The 14879-nt window shown below is 42.3% G+C and overlaps 1 protein-coding gene across 3 annotated transcripts in view; it reads left to right on the top strand.

Annotated features, from left to right (window-relative positions):
• Positions 1-14879, top strand: part of LOC144678782 (uncharacterized) — a 116280-nt gene that overhangs the window by 27619 nt on the left and 73782 nt on the right. For all 3 annotated transcript variants that reach the window (XM_078538687.1, XM_078538685.1, XM_078538686.1), the window contains exons 7-10: positions 398-520; positions 7312-7378; positions 10441-10512; positions 12609-12653. In XM_078538687.1, the coding sequence (XP_078394813.1) occupies positions 398-520; positions 7312-7378; positions 10441-10512; positions 12609-12653 (307 nt within the window). The remainder of the gene's footprint in view (positions 1-397; positions 521-7311; positions 7379-10440; positions 10513-12608; positions 12654-14879) is intronic.

Raw genomic sequence — 14879 nt, 5'->3', positions numbered from 1 at the left:
CACTTTTCTTAGACAAATATCACCACCTTCAACACCTCTTTGACCCTTTTGTCTGTGACATCTTTTGATTATCTGCTCATCTCCACAATCACCACACCCTCAATGTCTCTCTCCCCCCACCCCTCCCACCCACCCACCTTAAACCAGTTTATATTTCTCCCTTCTTCTAACTATGCTTCAGTTCTGCCGAAGGGCCATGAAGGCTCGAAACGTTAACTGATTTCTTCTTCGCCGATGCTGCCAGACCTGCTGAGTTTTTCCAGGTAATTCTGTTTTTGAATACAAAATACTTAGCTGCTAGAGCATGAAGCTTTTTTTCTCAACCAGTACTGTATCAAATTATCAAAATTAATGTATGTTGGAAGGATGACATTTGGTAATATGCGGTTCTTTTCAGGAAAAGCATCATCCATATATTCTCAAATATGAGGGAGAAAAACTAAAACCTTCTGAATGGAAAGAATTTGTCTTCACAAAAGCACTGGAAATTGAAAAAAAGGATGGCAGAGGAAAGGTGAAGGTAAGTACAAATCTGCTTGTGGGTTGTTTATTTACAAATTATCCTGGCAACTGCAAGAACTTGCAACAAGGAACACTGGGGCAATACTTCTTTAAGGCTGTTTCTCACGGTACCCAAGTGACTCTTGGTTGCAGCTAATCAGTGATTTCACCTTACTATCTGCCATGTTCATGAAGCTGCAGCGGCAGTAATCTGCATGTCTTCCCACATGAATTGGGTCTGCTTTATTTCTCTCTTATTGATTTCATATCTTTGAGAGGAACTGATTAATCATATGTTTGACTGTCAAGTTTTTAAACATACTTCTGTATCCAGTAAGCACAGTGAACGCCAAATAACCTTGCCAGCGTCATTCATAAGTTGCACAGAATCGGGGAATTTTGCAACACAGTAGGGGGCCTTTCAACCCATTGTGTTTGTACCCTCTGAAAGAATAGCTTACTTTTTGATGTGCATTACCTGTTTTATGACAAAAGCAAAGTACTACACATGTTGGAAATCTGAAAAAACAAAATGCTGCAAATACTCAGCAGGCCAAATGTCATCTGTGGAAAGAGAGACAATTAACATTTTAGGCCAAATACCTTTCATCAGTTTGGAAAAAGGCAAGAGATATAACAGATTTCATATAAAGGTAGGGTGGAAAGAACAAAAAGTAAGCTCAGAAGGGAAGCTTTGTGATAGGGTTGAAGGTATGAGTCACTGACAAAAAGAGTGATGGTGCAAACCAAAAGTGGTTGGTAATGGGACAAGTGAATAAACTAAAGCTGGGTCTGGAGGTGTTGTAAATGATCACAGAATCATTACCAGCAGCTGCTGTTCAGGAAAAAAATGGGAGTCGTGGATATGATCTGAGATTGTTGAACTCAGTCTTGAGCCTGGAAGGCTGTGAAGTGCTGAATTGAAAGATGAGGTTCTGTGGGTAGGGTAAGGGGTGTTGGTGATTTAGGAGTGGACCAGTATGTTGCAAATGGTCCCTTAGGAATGCTGAAAGGGGTGGGGGGAGTGGCGGCAGCAGCGGGGAAGGATATTTGGTGGTGGTGACATCATGAGGTGGCAGAAATGGCAGAGGTTAATTCGTTGAATATAGAGTCTGGTGGAGTGGTTGAAGGAAAGACAAAATCCTATCATGGTTCTGGGAGGGAGGGAAGAAAGAAACATGCACAACTCCGAAATGCAATTTTGTACAGCTCTATCTTTTATGCCCCAGTTTCTCTGGCCTTTCCTCATAAGGAAAGCCTCATCCCTGATATCTTAGTGGCTGTCCTCCTAAACTGGGGTGCCCTATTCTCAACACAATATTCTAACACAGGAATAATTGATCATTTGTATAGGTTTAGCATTACCTCTTTTGTACTCTGTGCCACTATTTAATACAGAAGACTCCATATGAAAAACTGCATCAATTTCTCATGTCTTTGCAAAATATACAGCCTCACCTTTCCCTGCACTAGGTTTCATCCAAGGTCTATGTTACCTTAAATCTGCATCCTCTGTTTGCTGGCTGTCATTGGAAACAGTTTTTCCTTTTTTACTCTTTCATAACCATTCATAATTTTGAACACCTGTGTTAAATTTCCAGTTAAACTTCTCTGTCCTGGGAGAATAACCCTAGTTTCTATGATGTAAAACTGATACCATTCTGGTACTGCTCCTCTGCACCTTCTTTAAAGCCTTGACACCTTGGAAGTATGGTGCCCAAAAATGGGCTGCAATACTCCAAATGGAGTTTATAAAGATTTGTAAAGTTTAGCATAACTTCCTTGCTTTTGTACTGTGATTCTGTGCATAAAACCAATTTTCTGATATGCTTTTTAACAGCCTTTTCAACTTGTCCTGTCACCTGCAAAGATTTCTGTATGTACACTGCCAGATTTCTCTGTTCCGGCATTCCTTTTAAAATTATAATATTTAATTTAAAGCGCATCATATTCTTCCTACCAGAACCCATCACATCACACTTCTCTGCATTATATTTCATCAGCCACATGTTTACCCATTTACCTGCCTGTGTATGTCGTCCTGAAGTCTGTTACTTTCTTCCTCTTTGTATACTACGTTACCGAGTATCATGTCGTCTGCAAACTTTGAAATTATGTCCTGTATACCCTCGTCCAGGCTATTAATTTATATCAAAAAGGACAATGGTCCTAATGCTAACTCCTGAAGGACAAAACTGCACACTTTCAGTCTGAAAAATAACTGATCGCCACTACTCTCTGCAACCTGTCTCTTAACCAGTTTTTCATCCATGCTGGCACTGCCCCTTTAATCCAGTAAACTTCAATTTTTTTAACATCTATTTATTTGATACTTTATCAAACACCTTTTGAAAGCCATTACGCACAATATCAGCTGCACTCCCATCAACCCTCTGTTGCTTCATCAAATAGCTATGGTAAAAGATGTTTTTGATTATGTTGGCAACATGAATAAATGTTAAATGACATTTGCCGTGCTGGGTGTTGGCTCTTCAAAGAGGCTCAAACTGTTCAGCTTGAGTTATTATACTGGATCAACTGTATTAAAGGCAGCAAGCTTTTCAGCAGTATGAGGCTTTATAGTTTGTCTACAGCTTGTTCCTTGGGGATTTATGATGGTAAAACCTGTAGGGAATCATTGCTGACTGACTGACTGTTCATGTGAAATAAAAGTTCCCATACCACTAATTGAAGAAGAGTAAGAGATTTTGGCCAACGCACTATCTAGAATCAGTGCCACAGAGAAAGAGTAATTGATTATTTGCTACCTGTTAGATCTTGCTGTGTGCAACGTAGCTGCCTTAAATTTTATAAAGTCACTTAACTTCAAAATAATTGGCTCTGAAGTACTTTGGGACATCTTGATGATGTGAAGTCATTTTTAACTGGAAATTCGTTCAAACCTTTGTTAGTTTTGTTTATTTTCTAATAAGAAGCCTCCTGTTGATTAAATGCAGTAATCCAACATTATGTTTATTCAGACAGTTACTTTTGAACACAGTTCATATGTTAGATGGAGTACTTGTGTAGTCCTCGACATTAAAGTGCAAAATAGCAATGCATTAATTATGTGTATAAGTACGGGGGAGCAGTGGGGAATACAGATTTTGGAAGATGATGTTTGATGTTTCTATTTATATTTGTTCATGTCGCTGGCCAGGCCAGCATTTATTGCCTGTCCCTAATTGTCATTGAGAAGGGTCTGGTGAGCTGCCTTCTTGTACCGCTGTAGTCCATGTGGTGTATGGAACACCCCCAGTGCTGTTAGGAAGAGAGTTCCAGGATTTTGATCCAGCAACAGTGAAGGAATGTGATATCGTTGCAAGTCAGAATGATGTGTAGCTTGGAGGGGAAGTTGCAGGTGGTGGTGTTCCCGAGTATCTTCTGCCCTTGTCCTGGTAGAGGTCGCAGGTTTGGAAGGTGCTGCCAGAGAAACCTTGGTGAGTTGGTGCAGTGCATCTTGCAGATGGTACACACTGCTGCCACTATGCATTGGTGGTGGAGGGAGTGAATGTTTATTGCGGTGGATGGGGTTCCAATCAAACAGGCTGCTTTCTCTTAGATGATGTTGAGCTTCTTGAGTGTTGTTGGAGCTGCACTCATCCAGGCAAGTGGAGAGTATTCCATTATACCCCTAACTTGTGCTATGTACATGGTGGGCAGGATTTGGGGACTCAGGAGGTGAGTTGATGTCTGCAGAATTCCTAGCCTCTGACCCACTGTTATAGCTACATTACCAACATGGCTGGTCCAGCTCATTTTCTGGTCAATGGTAACCACCAGGATGTTGATAGTGGGGGATTCAGCAATGGTAATGCATTGAACATTATGGGGAGATGGTTATATTCACCCTTGTTGAAGATAGTTATTGCCTGGCGTTTGTGTGGCGTGAATATTACTTGCCGCATATCAACCCAAGCCTGAATATTGTCCAGGTCTTGCTGCATATGAGCATGGACTGCTTCAGTATTTGAGGAGTCAAAAATGGTGCTGAAAATTGTGCAATCATCCACTTCTGACCTTATGATGGAGGGAGGGTCATTGATGAAACAGTTGAAGATGGTTGTGCCTAGGACACTCCCCTGAGGAGCTCCAGCAGCGATGTCCCAGGACTAAGATGATTGACCTCCAAAAACCACAATCATCTTCCTTTGTGCTAGGTATGACTCCAACCAGCAGAGAGTTTTCCCCTTGATTTCCATTGACACCAGTTTTGCTGGGGCCCCTTGAGCCACTGTCAGTTAAATGCTGCCTTGATGTGAAGGGCAGTCACTCTCACCTCAGGAGTGCAGTTCTTTTGTCCATGTTTGGACCAAGGCTGTAATGAGGTCAAGAACTGAGTGCGCCAGCGGGATCCAAATTGAGTGCCAGTGAGCAGGTTACTGCTGAGTAAGTGCTGCTTGATAGCACTGTTGACAGCACTTTCCAATACTTTGCTGATGACTGAGAGTAGATTGATGGGCGGTAATTGGCCTGGTTGGATTTGTCCTTTTCTTTGTGGGTGGAACATACCTGGACAATTGTCCACATTGCCTGTTAGATGCCAGCGTTGTAGCTGCATTGGAACTGCTTGGCTGGGGGTGTGGCAAGTTCTGGAGCACAAGTCTGCAGCACTATTGCTGGAATGTAGTTGGAGCACATAGCTGTGCAGTATCCAGTGCCTTCAGCCGTTTCTTGATATCAAGTGGAGTGATATCCATATCTGAAACTGGGGACCACAGGTGTAGGCCGAGATGAATCATCCATTCAGCACCTCAGGTTTAAAATGGCTACAAATGCTTAAGCCTGGTCTTTTGCAATGATGTGTGGGGCTCCCCCATCATTGAGGATGGGGAAGCCCCTTATTGTGGAGCCTCCTCCTACAGTTGTTTAATTGTCCACTACCATTCATGACTGGATGTGGCAGGATTGCCGAGCTTAGATCTAATCTGTTGGTTGTGGGTTCGCTTAGCTCTGTCGATTGCATGCAAGTGGTTCTGTGTTGTTGCTTCACCAGGTTGACAGGTTGGAGTAAAAACTTTAAACATTCTAAAGCCTTTTGCAATGGATTTGTCTATTGTATGTGAAAGTCATCAGTGCAGAAGATGAGGCTGAACCATTTGCAATGACCTTCAGCTAGAAGTGCCAAGTGGATGATCCATTTTGGCCTCCTCCAGAGGTCCCCAGCACCACATGCCAGTCTTCATCCAATTCGATTCACTCCATGTGATATCAAGAAATAGCTAAAGGTACTGGATAGTGCAAAGGCTACCGGCCCTGACAATATTTCAGCAATAGTACTGAAGACTTGTGTTCCAGAACTTGCCTTGCCCCAAGCCAAGCTGTTCTAGTACAGCTACAACACTTGCATCTACCTGGCAATATGGAAAATTGTCCAGGTATGTCCTGTACACTCAAAGTAGAGCAAATCCAACTCGCCAATTACCACCCCATCAGTCTACTCTCGATCATCAGTAAAGTAATGGAAGTGCTATCAAACGGCACTTGCTTAGCAATAACCTGCTCACTAACTCTCAGTTTGGGTTCCGCCAGGGTCACACGGGTCCTGACCTCATTACAGCATTGGTCCAAACATGGGACAAAAGAGCTGAATTCCAGAGATGGGGTGAGAGTAACTGCCCTTGACATCAAGGCAGCATTTGATCGAGTGTGGCATCAAGGAGCCCTAGCAAAACTGGAGTCAGTGGGAATCAGGAGGAAAGCTCTCTGCTGGTTGGAGTCATACCCAGCACAAAGGAAGATGGTTGTGGTGTTTAGCAGTCAATCATCTCGGTTCCAGTACATCGCTTCAGGAGTTCCTCAGGGTAGCGTCCAAGGCCCAACCATCTTCAGCTGCTTCATCGATGACCTTCCTTTCATCATAAGGTCAGAAGTGGGGATGTTTGATTATGATTGCACAATGTTCACCATTTTTGATTCCTCAAATACTGAAGCAGTCCATGTCCAAATGCAGAAAGACCTGGACAATATCCAGGCTTGGGCTGACAAGTGGCAAGTAACATTCACGCCACACAAGCGCCAGGCAATGACCATTTCCAACAAGAGAGAATCTAACCATCGCCCCTTGACATTCAATGGTATTACCATCGCTGAATCCCCCACTCTCAACATCCTGGTGGTTACCATTGACCAGAAACTGAACTGGACTAGCCATATAAATACTGTGGCTACAAGAACAAGTTGGAGGCTAGGAATCCTGCAGTGAGTAACTCACCACCTGACTCACCAAAACCTGTTCACCATCTACAAAGCGCAAGTCAGCTGTGTGATGGAATACTCTCCAATTGTTTGGTTGAGTGCAGCTCCAACAACACTCTAGAAGCTTGACACCATCCAGGACAAAACAACCCACTTGATTGGCATGCCATCCACAAACATTCACTCCATCTACCACCAACGCACAGTGGCAGCAATGTATACCATCTACAAGAGGCACTGCAGGAACTCACCAGTCTTCTTTAGACAGCACCTTCCAAACTCGCCCATCTAGAAGGACAATGGCAGCAGATACATGGGAACACCGCAACCTGCAAGTTCCCCTCCGAGCCACCCACCATCCTGATTTGAAAATACATTGTCGTTCCACCACTGTCGTTGGGTCAAAACCCTGGAACTCCCTCCCTAACAGCACTGTGGGTGTACCTACACCACATGGACTGCAGCAGTTCAAGAAGGTAGCTCATCATCATCTTCTCAAGGGCAATTAGGCAAGGACAATAAATGCTGGCCTAACCAACGATGCCTGCATCCCATGAATGAATTAAAAAAAAAGGTTTTGAATTAAGCTTTTGGTTATATTTTAAATTTCAGGTTGTCCTAGAGAAAAATGATACAAAGGCCAATGAAAAAACTGCTGTAAAAAGAGTTGCAGAAAAATGTAAGTTATTGGCACAGTTATTTTATATTAAGCCATCAAAATTACACATCATTTACAATAATAGATTCAGTTTGGTTTTTTTTATCCGTCTTGCACAATAATGTTATCCATCCAACTGCCAAAGTTGATTGCTATTTATCTCTTTACGGAATGAAAATTTGTCCAGGCCTTTATTTTTATCTTTGAAGACTTGCTTTGATTTTCTGTAATCAAGTTACCATAAAATGTCCTATTTCCTTTTGATATTCTTCAAATATTAAACTTGTGTTTTCTATACACGGTTGTAACCTCTCCAGTCTGGAATAATTGGGACCAAGTCATTTCTGGATTTCAGAATTTTCTGGATTATAGAATAATGTTAGAATGCCGAACCAGAAAACACCATAGATATAAATATTTACCTGATGCGATGATAAAAGATTATAAGGCTATAATAAAAGTTGTTTTACTTATCCAATACTGTTTGTTTCTGTTCCCATTGTACTGTATTAAAATGATGCTGTGAGTTGCTTGGGCCTGCTTAAAAATCTCCAGACAACTTGTTTACGAGCAATAGGTTTCTTGACTGAAGACCTTAGCGTATGCAGTTAATGAAATATTGTACAAGTGGATATTCAAAATTGGCTTTGAAAAATAGTTTTGTGTTCATCATGTTCAAGAAAATGGTCTGCTTGTTCAATCCATGGACAAAGTTACTGAATGAGTTTTAGGTATCAGGTCGAATTTTAGAGCTCCCGCTGTGCTCCATTCATTGAGCTTTTTATCTTCACTCTAATCTTCTCTCATTTGTCTCTATCCCCTCCCTCATGTGTATGGGTCCTGAATTTCAGAATGGAAGCCATCACAGTGTAGCCTGATAACTTTGAGGCTGTGTGCCTTTCAAGAGAGCCTAGGAGATCTTTTGCCCTCCCCAAGTGTATGACCTTGCATTCTTCTGCATTGAATTCCATTTCTCACTTTTCTGCCCATCTGACTGGTCAATCGATATGTTCCTGCAGACTGCAACTTTCCACCACACAACCAATTTCCATATCCTCTGCAAACCTCTCAGTCATGGCTCTTACATTTAAGTCTAAATCATCAAAATATACCACGATCAGCAAAGGACCTGATACTGAACCTTACAGAAACCTAGTGGAAACAGCCTTCCAATCACAAATCACAACCCATCGTCCATTACCCGTCACTTCCTACCACTGAGCCAGTTTTAGATCCAACTTGCTATTTCTCTTAGGATCCCATGAGCATTTAATTTTCTGACAGTCTGTCACATGGGACCTTGTTAAACGCCTTACTAAAATCTATGTTGACCACATCAAATACACCATGCTAAACGACCCTCCTGTTCCCTCAATTTTCTTTTCATACAGTAAATGTTTCTATCTATACCACCTTTTCAGGCAGCGAGTTTCAGACCTCCCATCACCCTCCAGGTGGAAAAATATTCTCCTCAGCTCTAACCTTTCTCCAATTCATATTTATCTACAGCTAGACTTGGAGTAGGGCACATTGAATGACGCTGTGGAAGGGGTCATCAACAGTGCTATCAAGCAGCATTTGCTTAATAATAATTAATAACCTTGCTTAATAACCTGCTCACTGACGCCCAGTTTGGGTTCCGCCAGGGCCACTCAGCTCCTGACCTCATTACAGCCTTGGTTCAATCATGGTCAAAAGAGCTGAACTCCCAAGGTGAGGTGAGAGTGGCTGCCCTTGACATCAAGGCAGCATTTGACCGAGTGTGGCATCAAGGAGCCCTAGCAAAACTGGAGTCAATGGGAATCAGGGAAAACTCTCCGCTGGTTCGAGTCATATCTAGCACAAAGGAAGATGGTTGTGGTTGTTGGAGGTCAGTCATCTCAACTCCAGGACCTCACTGCAGGAGTTCCTTAGGGTAGTGTCCTGAGCCCAACCATCTCCAGCTGCTTCATCAATGACCTTCCTTCCATCATAAGGTCAGAAGTGGGGATGTTCGCTGATGATTGCACAGTGTTCAGCACCATTCACACCTCCTTAGATACTGAAGCAGTTAATGTCCAAATGCAGCCAGACCTGGACAATATCCAGGCTTGAGCTCACAAGTGGCAAAGAACATTTGCGCCACAGAAGTGTCAGGCAATGACCATCACCAACAAGAGAGAATCCAACCATTGTCCCTTGATGTTCAGTGGCATTACCATCACTGAATTCCCCCAACATCAACATCCTGGTGGTTACCATTGACCAGAAACTGAACTGGACTAGCCATATAAATACGGTGGCTACAAGAGCAGCTCAGAGACTAAGAATCGTGCAACGAGTAACTCACTTCCTGACTCCCCAAAGCCTGTCCACCATCTACAAGGTGCAAGTCAGGAGTGTGCTGGAATACTCCCCACTTGCCTGGATGAGTGCAGCTCCCACAACACTCAAAAAGCTTGACACTGTCCAGGACAGAGCATCCCACTTCATTGGCACCCTATCCACAAACATTCACTTCCTCCACCACCAACGCACAGTAGCAGCAGTATGTACCATCTACAAGATGCACTGCAGGAATTCACCAAGGCTCCTTCGACAGCACCTTCCAAACCCACGACCACTACCATCTAGAAGGACAAGGGCAGCAGATAGAGGAGAAAACCGCCACCTTGAAGTTCCCCTCCAAGTCACTCACCATCCTGACTTGGAAATATACTGCCATTCCTTCACTGTCGCTGGGTTAAAATCCTGGAACTCCCTTCCTAACCGTACTGTAGGTGCACCTACACCATGTGGACTGCAGCGGTTCAAGGAGGCAGCTCATCATCACCTTCTCAAGGGCAACTAGGGATGGGCAGTAAATGCTGGCCCAGCCAGTGAAACCCACATCCCGTGAATGAATATATTTTTAAAAAACTGAAGCTGGAGAAGATTACACTGTTCATGGATATTTCAGACTAAGGATGAGAATATAGAAGAAAAGTTCACTCTGGCAAATCCTATCCATTTTAAAACAGTGAAGAGACAAGTTTGGTTTTGTCCAGTCAAGTACTTTCCTCATCAAAACATTTTCACTGAAGTTTTCTGGCTTTGTTTTTCAGCTGCTGCAGAGCCAGAATGTAAAGTTCAGAAGTCTGAAGCTGCTCCAAGTACTGCTACTGGCCCTAGCACAGGTGAACTGCTGTTACATTTATTTGTCATTTTCTCCTTCCTCTTCACTGCCCCCTACCCATTATAAACTTTGGAGATCATGATTTCAAACCCATATAAGTCTTGTGTTGGAAGTTGATCTGTTTGTGCCACAAAAAATGGCTACTGTATTTGTGAATACAGCACAGGAGCCTTTGTCCATGTGGAGGTATGTGAAATAAAGTAAGTGCTAGACATGATTACCCTTGAATTTTTCTGTCCTTTCCAAGCCTTTCCATATTTCTAACCTTTCTATCTTGTTGAGAGACCTGAACTTCCTCGCAGATTTGGTTTCCCTTGCTTGTTCAGTGTACAGAAACTGCCCACAGCTGTCTTCTCTGGCTACAACCATAGTGCATTGTACCTCCTTGTTCTCCCTAACCTTTCTGCAGAGTTTGACATGGGATCATATCTCAACTGTCTCTTTAGATCTATGTAATCAACTCTGCAGATCCCATGGATCCATTTTTTGTCCCTTTTAATCTAGGTGTTACTCCTCAAAGGCTCCATCAATGAAATTAGGATCAGCTTCTATGTATGTTGACTGCCTAGCAGTACATCATCTCCACTTTTCAGATTTTCAGAATCATCTTTGTGTTGTGGAACTGTTTAGCTCATACACAACTTATCAGACAGAATTTTTTTGCATTTGAAAATTTTCACCTCCCCCTGCTCAATGAAAACAAAACTGCACAGACCTACCACTGGCTCCGTCCAATTCTAGTCACCACACTTTAGGAATTATGTGAGGATCCCTGAAAGGGGCAGAAGAGATTTATCAGAATGATTCCAGGGATTGGTGATTTTAGCTACAAGGTTAGGTTGAAGAAGCTGAGGTTGCTCTCCTCGAAGTCAAGGTGAGTGAGGGGAAATTTGACAAATTATGACAGATTTAATCAAGTCAGACTAAGAAAGGCTGTTCTTATTAGCTGATGGTACAACCACTAGGGGACACACATTTAAGATTTTGGGCACGTGATGTGGGGGGTGTGATGAAGATTTTCTTTGCACAGTAAGTGGTATTGGACTGGAAATTGCTGCCTATGAGGGAGGTGAATGATTTCAAAAGGAAATTGGATTAGTACTTGAGGGGAAATAAACTTGCAGGGTATTGAAAGGGGGAATGGGACTGATTGGTTTGGTCTACAGAGAGCTGGCATGGACTTTATAGGACAAGTGGCCTCCTTTTGTACCATTATGCCTCCATGACTCTGTCCCCTCCCCTTCGTTACTCTCTTTGCTTAGTAAGCAGTGTTTCTGCTTTCGTTATGGCAGCAGTACTAGCTGGAACCACGGCTCTTTAAGTATCCCAGAAAACAGGATGTTCTAGGACTTGAATAACAAATTCGATTAGTCGTTCAGATAACTGATCAAAGCAGTCTGTTTGAAAGTAGATGCTTCCTCCATCAAACTTGTAGACAGCTAACAGTGCTTGCAGTATTTGTATCAAATTAAGCCCTGGACAAGATTCTGACATGTTAAAACTTCTTATCACTGGTGACTGAAAGCAACCTCTGTTAGAGATACAGATGCACATTTTCATCTAGAGTCTGCTGTCACCATGTTAAAGGCTTGTGATCAGGTTAGACAGTTCATGTTTTTTCTAGTGCTCTAGTAATACGTGATTTATAATATTTTAAGGTTCCACATGGATGACTGACTGGCTGTTATGTTTATGTTCTGACTACATTTTTGAATGATTTTCATGCCATTATCAGCATTCTTTTAATTTGTTTTCAGAATTTTCTGCTCTTTCCTGCAGGCTTTTCCTCTGTTGTGATGTAGTTTGAATGGCATTAGGCCATCCTCATATAACTCATTCAAGTAGCCATTTTTTATATCAACTTAAATGGTGAATGCTGGCATGCTAATTCATTGTGGGTCCAACAGTACCAAATCCAGTCCTTTCCATCAGATATGCAGTCATTTTCCAGGAACGTCACTGGTTAAAATCCCAGATTGTTTGTGTGTGGGGTAACTATAATAGAAGCAATTTGCATTATTAGTGTCTACTTTCAAAATTTTGTTCAAAATTGGCATTGAAGCATTTTCACAATTTCCCTGCTGTTTTATATTTCAGCTGCTGAGAACGCTAAGCCTGATGAGCAACCCAAGCCTAGCCCAGGTACAGTTATTGATATGATGAAGGATTATGCATCATTCCAAATGTTTGCCACTGACTTTTTTCCATATTCACTTTTGGAGCTCAATTTAAATAACATTTTAGATGGTGACCTTTAAGTCTGTTGAAAGAAACCTGAATATATTGGAAACCTGAAATTTGCATGACCTGCACTAATGAGCTGAAGTGCCTGCTGTAGAGGCAGAATTCATCAAACTGAAAATTCCCACAAGTGGCACTTAGCTCTGACAATACTCTGAAGCGAGCATCAGGGCCATTCCAGTGTGTAAGCCATCAGCTAAAAATAAGTGGGTTGGAAGATGGTAGGGAAGAGGGGGTAATGATTTGTGTTGGGGGCAAAGGGAGGGATGGAGAAATAGTTCACAAAGTGAGATGGCCAAATACATGAAGTGTTGGGAAGGACAATGCAGCATAAGGGAAAAGGGAAACAACTTTTTCGCAAAGGAACGGAGGCAGAATACATGGGAATAGGAAACTGTTAACAGGAAGAGGGTAATAATGATTGGCAAGACGAGGGGGAAAATAGCCGGAGGAGAGAGGTACAATGGATAGCAGTGGAGGAGTGAGAAGGGAAACTGGGAAAGAACAGTGAAGTAAACCAATAGCAATAAAGGTAATGATAATCAGAGTATGGCAGGAAGGGATGGTGATTGCAAATTTAAGAGTGTGTCTGCAGATAGGGCCAGAATTTACAAATGGAAAAAAACTGAATTAAGGGCTCTGTATCTGAATGCCTGCAGCATTCTTAATAAAACAGATGAATTGACAGCACAAATAGAAATTCATATGCATGACCTGATGGCCATTACAGAGTTGTGGCTACAAGGAAATCAAAGCTGGGACCTGAATATCCGAGGGTAAGTGACATTCAGGAAGGACAGGATGCGGGGGGAGCTTGGTTAATAGTTCTAAAGATCAAGATGTAGAACATAGAATCATTTTGGGTGGAACTAAGAAACAGCAAGGGCCGAAAACGTTGGTGGGAGTTGTTTTTAGGCCACCAAACAGCAGTGGTAATGAAAATTACAGTAAACTAGAGGTTGCATGTAACAAGGGTAATACAGTAATTATGGGGGATTTCAACCTACATAGACACTGGGTAAACCTAATTATGTCGTGGAGGACAAATTCTTGGAAATCATGTTTAACAAACCTGTTGCAATTTTTTGAGGATGTAACTAGCAGAATAGATAAGGGGATAACTGGTACATGTGGTATATTTTGATTTTCAGAAAGCCTTTGATAGGGTTCCAGGCATGAGGTTAGTAAACAAAATTAAAGCACATGGCATTTGGGGAACATACTGGCATGGTTTGAGAACTGGATAATGGACAGAAAACAGTAAGAATAAATGGGACATTTTCAGTTTGTGGCAGGCTGTAAATAGTTGGGTACCGCAAGGATCAGTGCTTGGACCCCAGCTATTCACAATCTATATCAATGATTTGGATGTGGGAATTAAATTTTTTATTTCCAAGTTTGCAGATGATACACAACTAGGTGGAAATCTGAGTTGTGAGGAAGGTGCAACGATGCTTCAAGAGGGTTTGGTGAGGCTAAGCGAGTGTGCAAAAATCTGGCAGAAGGAATACAATGTGGAAAAATGTGAGGTTATCCACTTTGGTTGGAAAACAGAAATGCAGAGTATTTCTTAAATGGTGAGAGGCTGGGAAGTGTTCAACTTCAAAGGGACTTGGGTGTCCTTGTTCATGCGTCACTGAAAGCTAACATGCAGGTACAGCAAGCAATTAAGAAGGCAAATGGTGTGTTGGCCTTTATTACAAGAGGATTTGAGCAGGAGTAAAGATGCCTTACTGCAATTATATAGAGACTTTGTGAGACCACACCTGGAGTATTGTGTGTAGTTTTGGTCTCCTTACCTAAGGAAAGATATACTTGCCTTAGAGGGAATGCAACAAAGGTTCACTAAACTAATTCCTGAGATGGAGGGATTGTCCTATGAGGAAATATTAAATAGACTGGGCCTTTATTCTCTGGAGTTCAGAAGAATGAGAGCTGATCTCATTCAAACATAAAAAATTCTTACAGGGCTCGACAGGGTAGATGCAGGAAGGGTGATTCCCTTGGCTGGAGGGTCAAGAACCGGGGGACATAGTTTCAGATTAAGGGGCAGGCCATTTAGGACTGGGATGAGGATGAATTTTTTCACTCAGAGGGTAATGAAAGTTTGGAATTCTCTGCCCCAGA

Source organism: Cetorhinus maximus, chromosome 3, assembly GCF_964194155.1.
Source record: "Cetorhinus maximus chromosome 3, sCetMax3.hap1.1, whole genome shotgun sequence".
Classification (NCBI taxonomy): Eukaryota; Metazoa; Chordata; class Chondrichthyes; order Lamniformes; family Cetorhinidae; genus Cetorhinus; species Cetorhinus maximus.
Note: the sequence above shows the minus strand (reverse complement) of the source record. Positions and strands in the feature narration are given on the sequence as shown.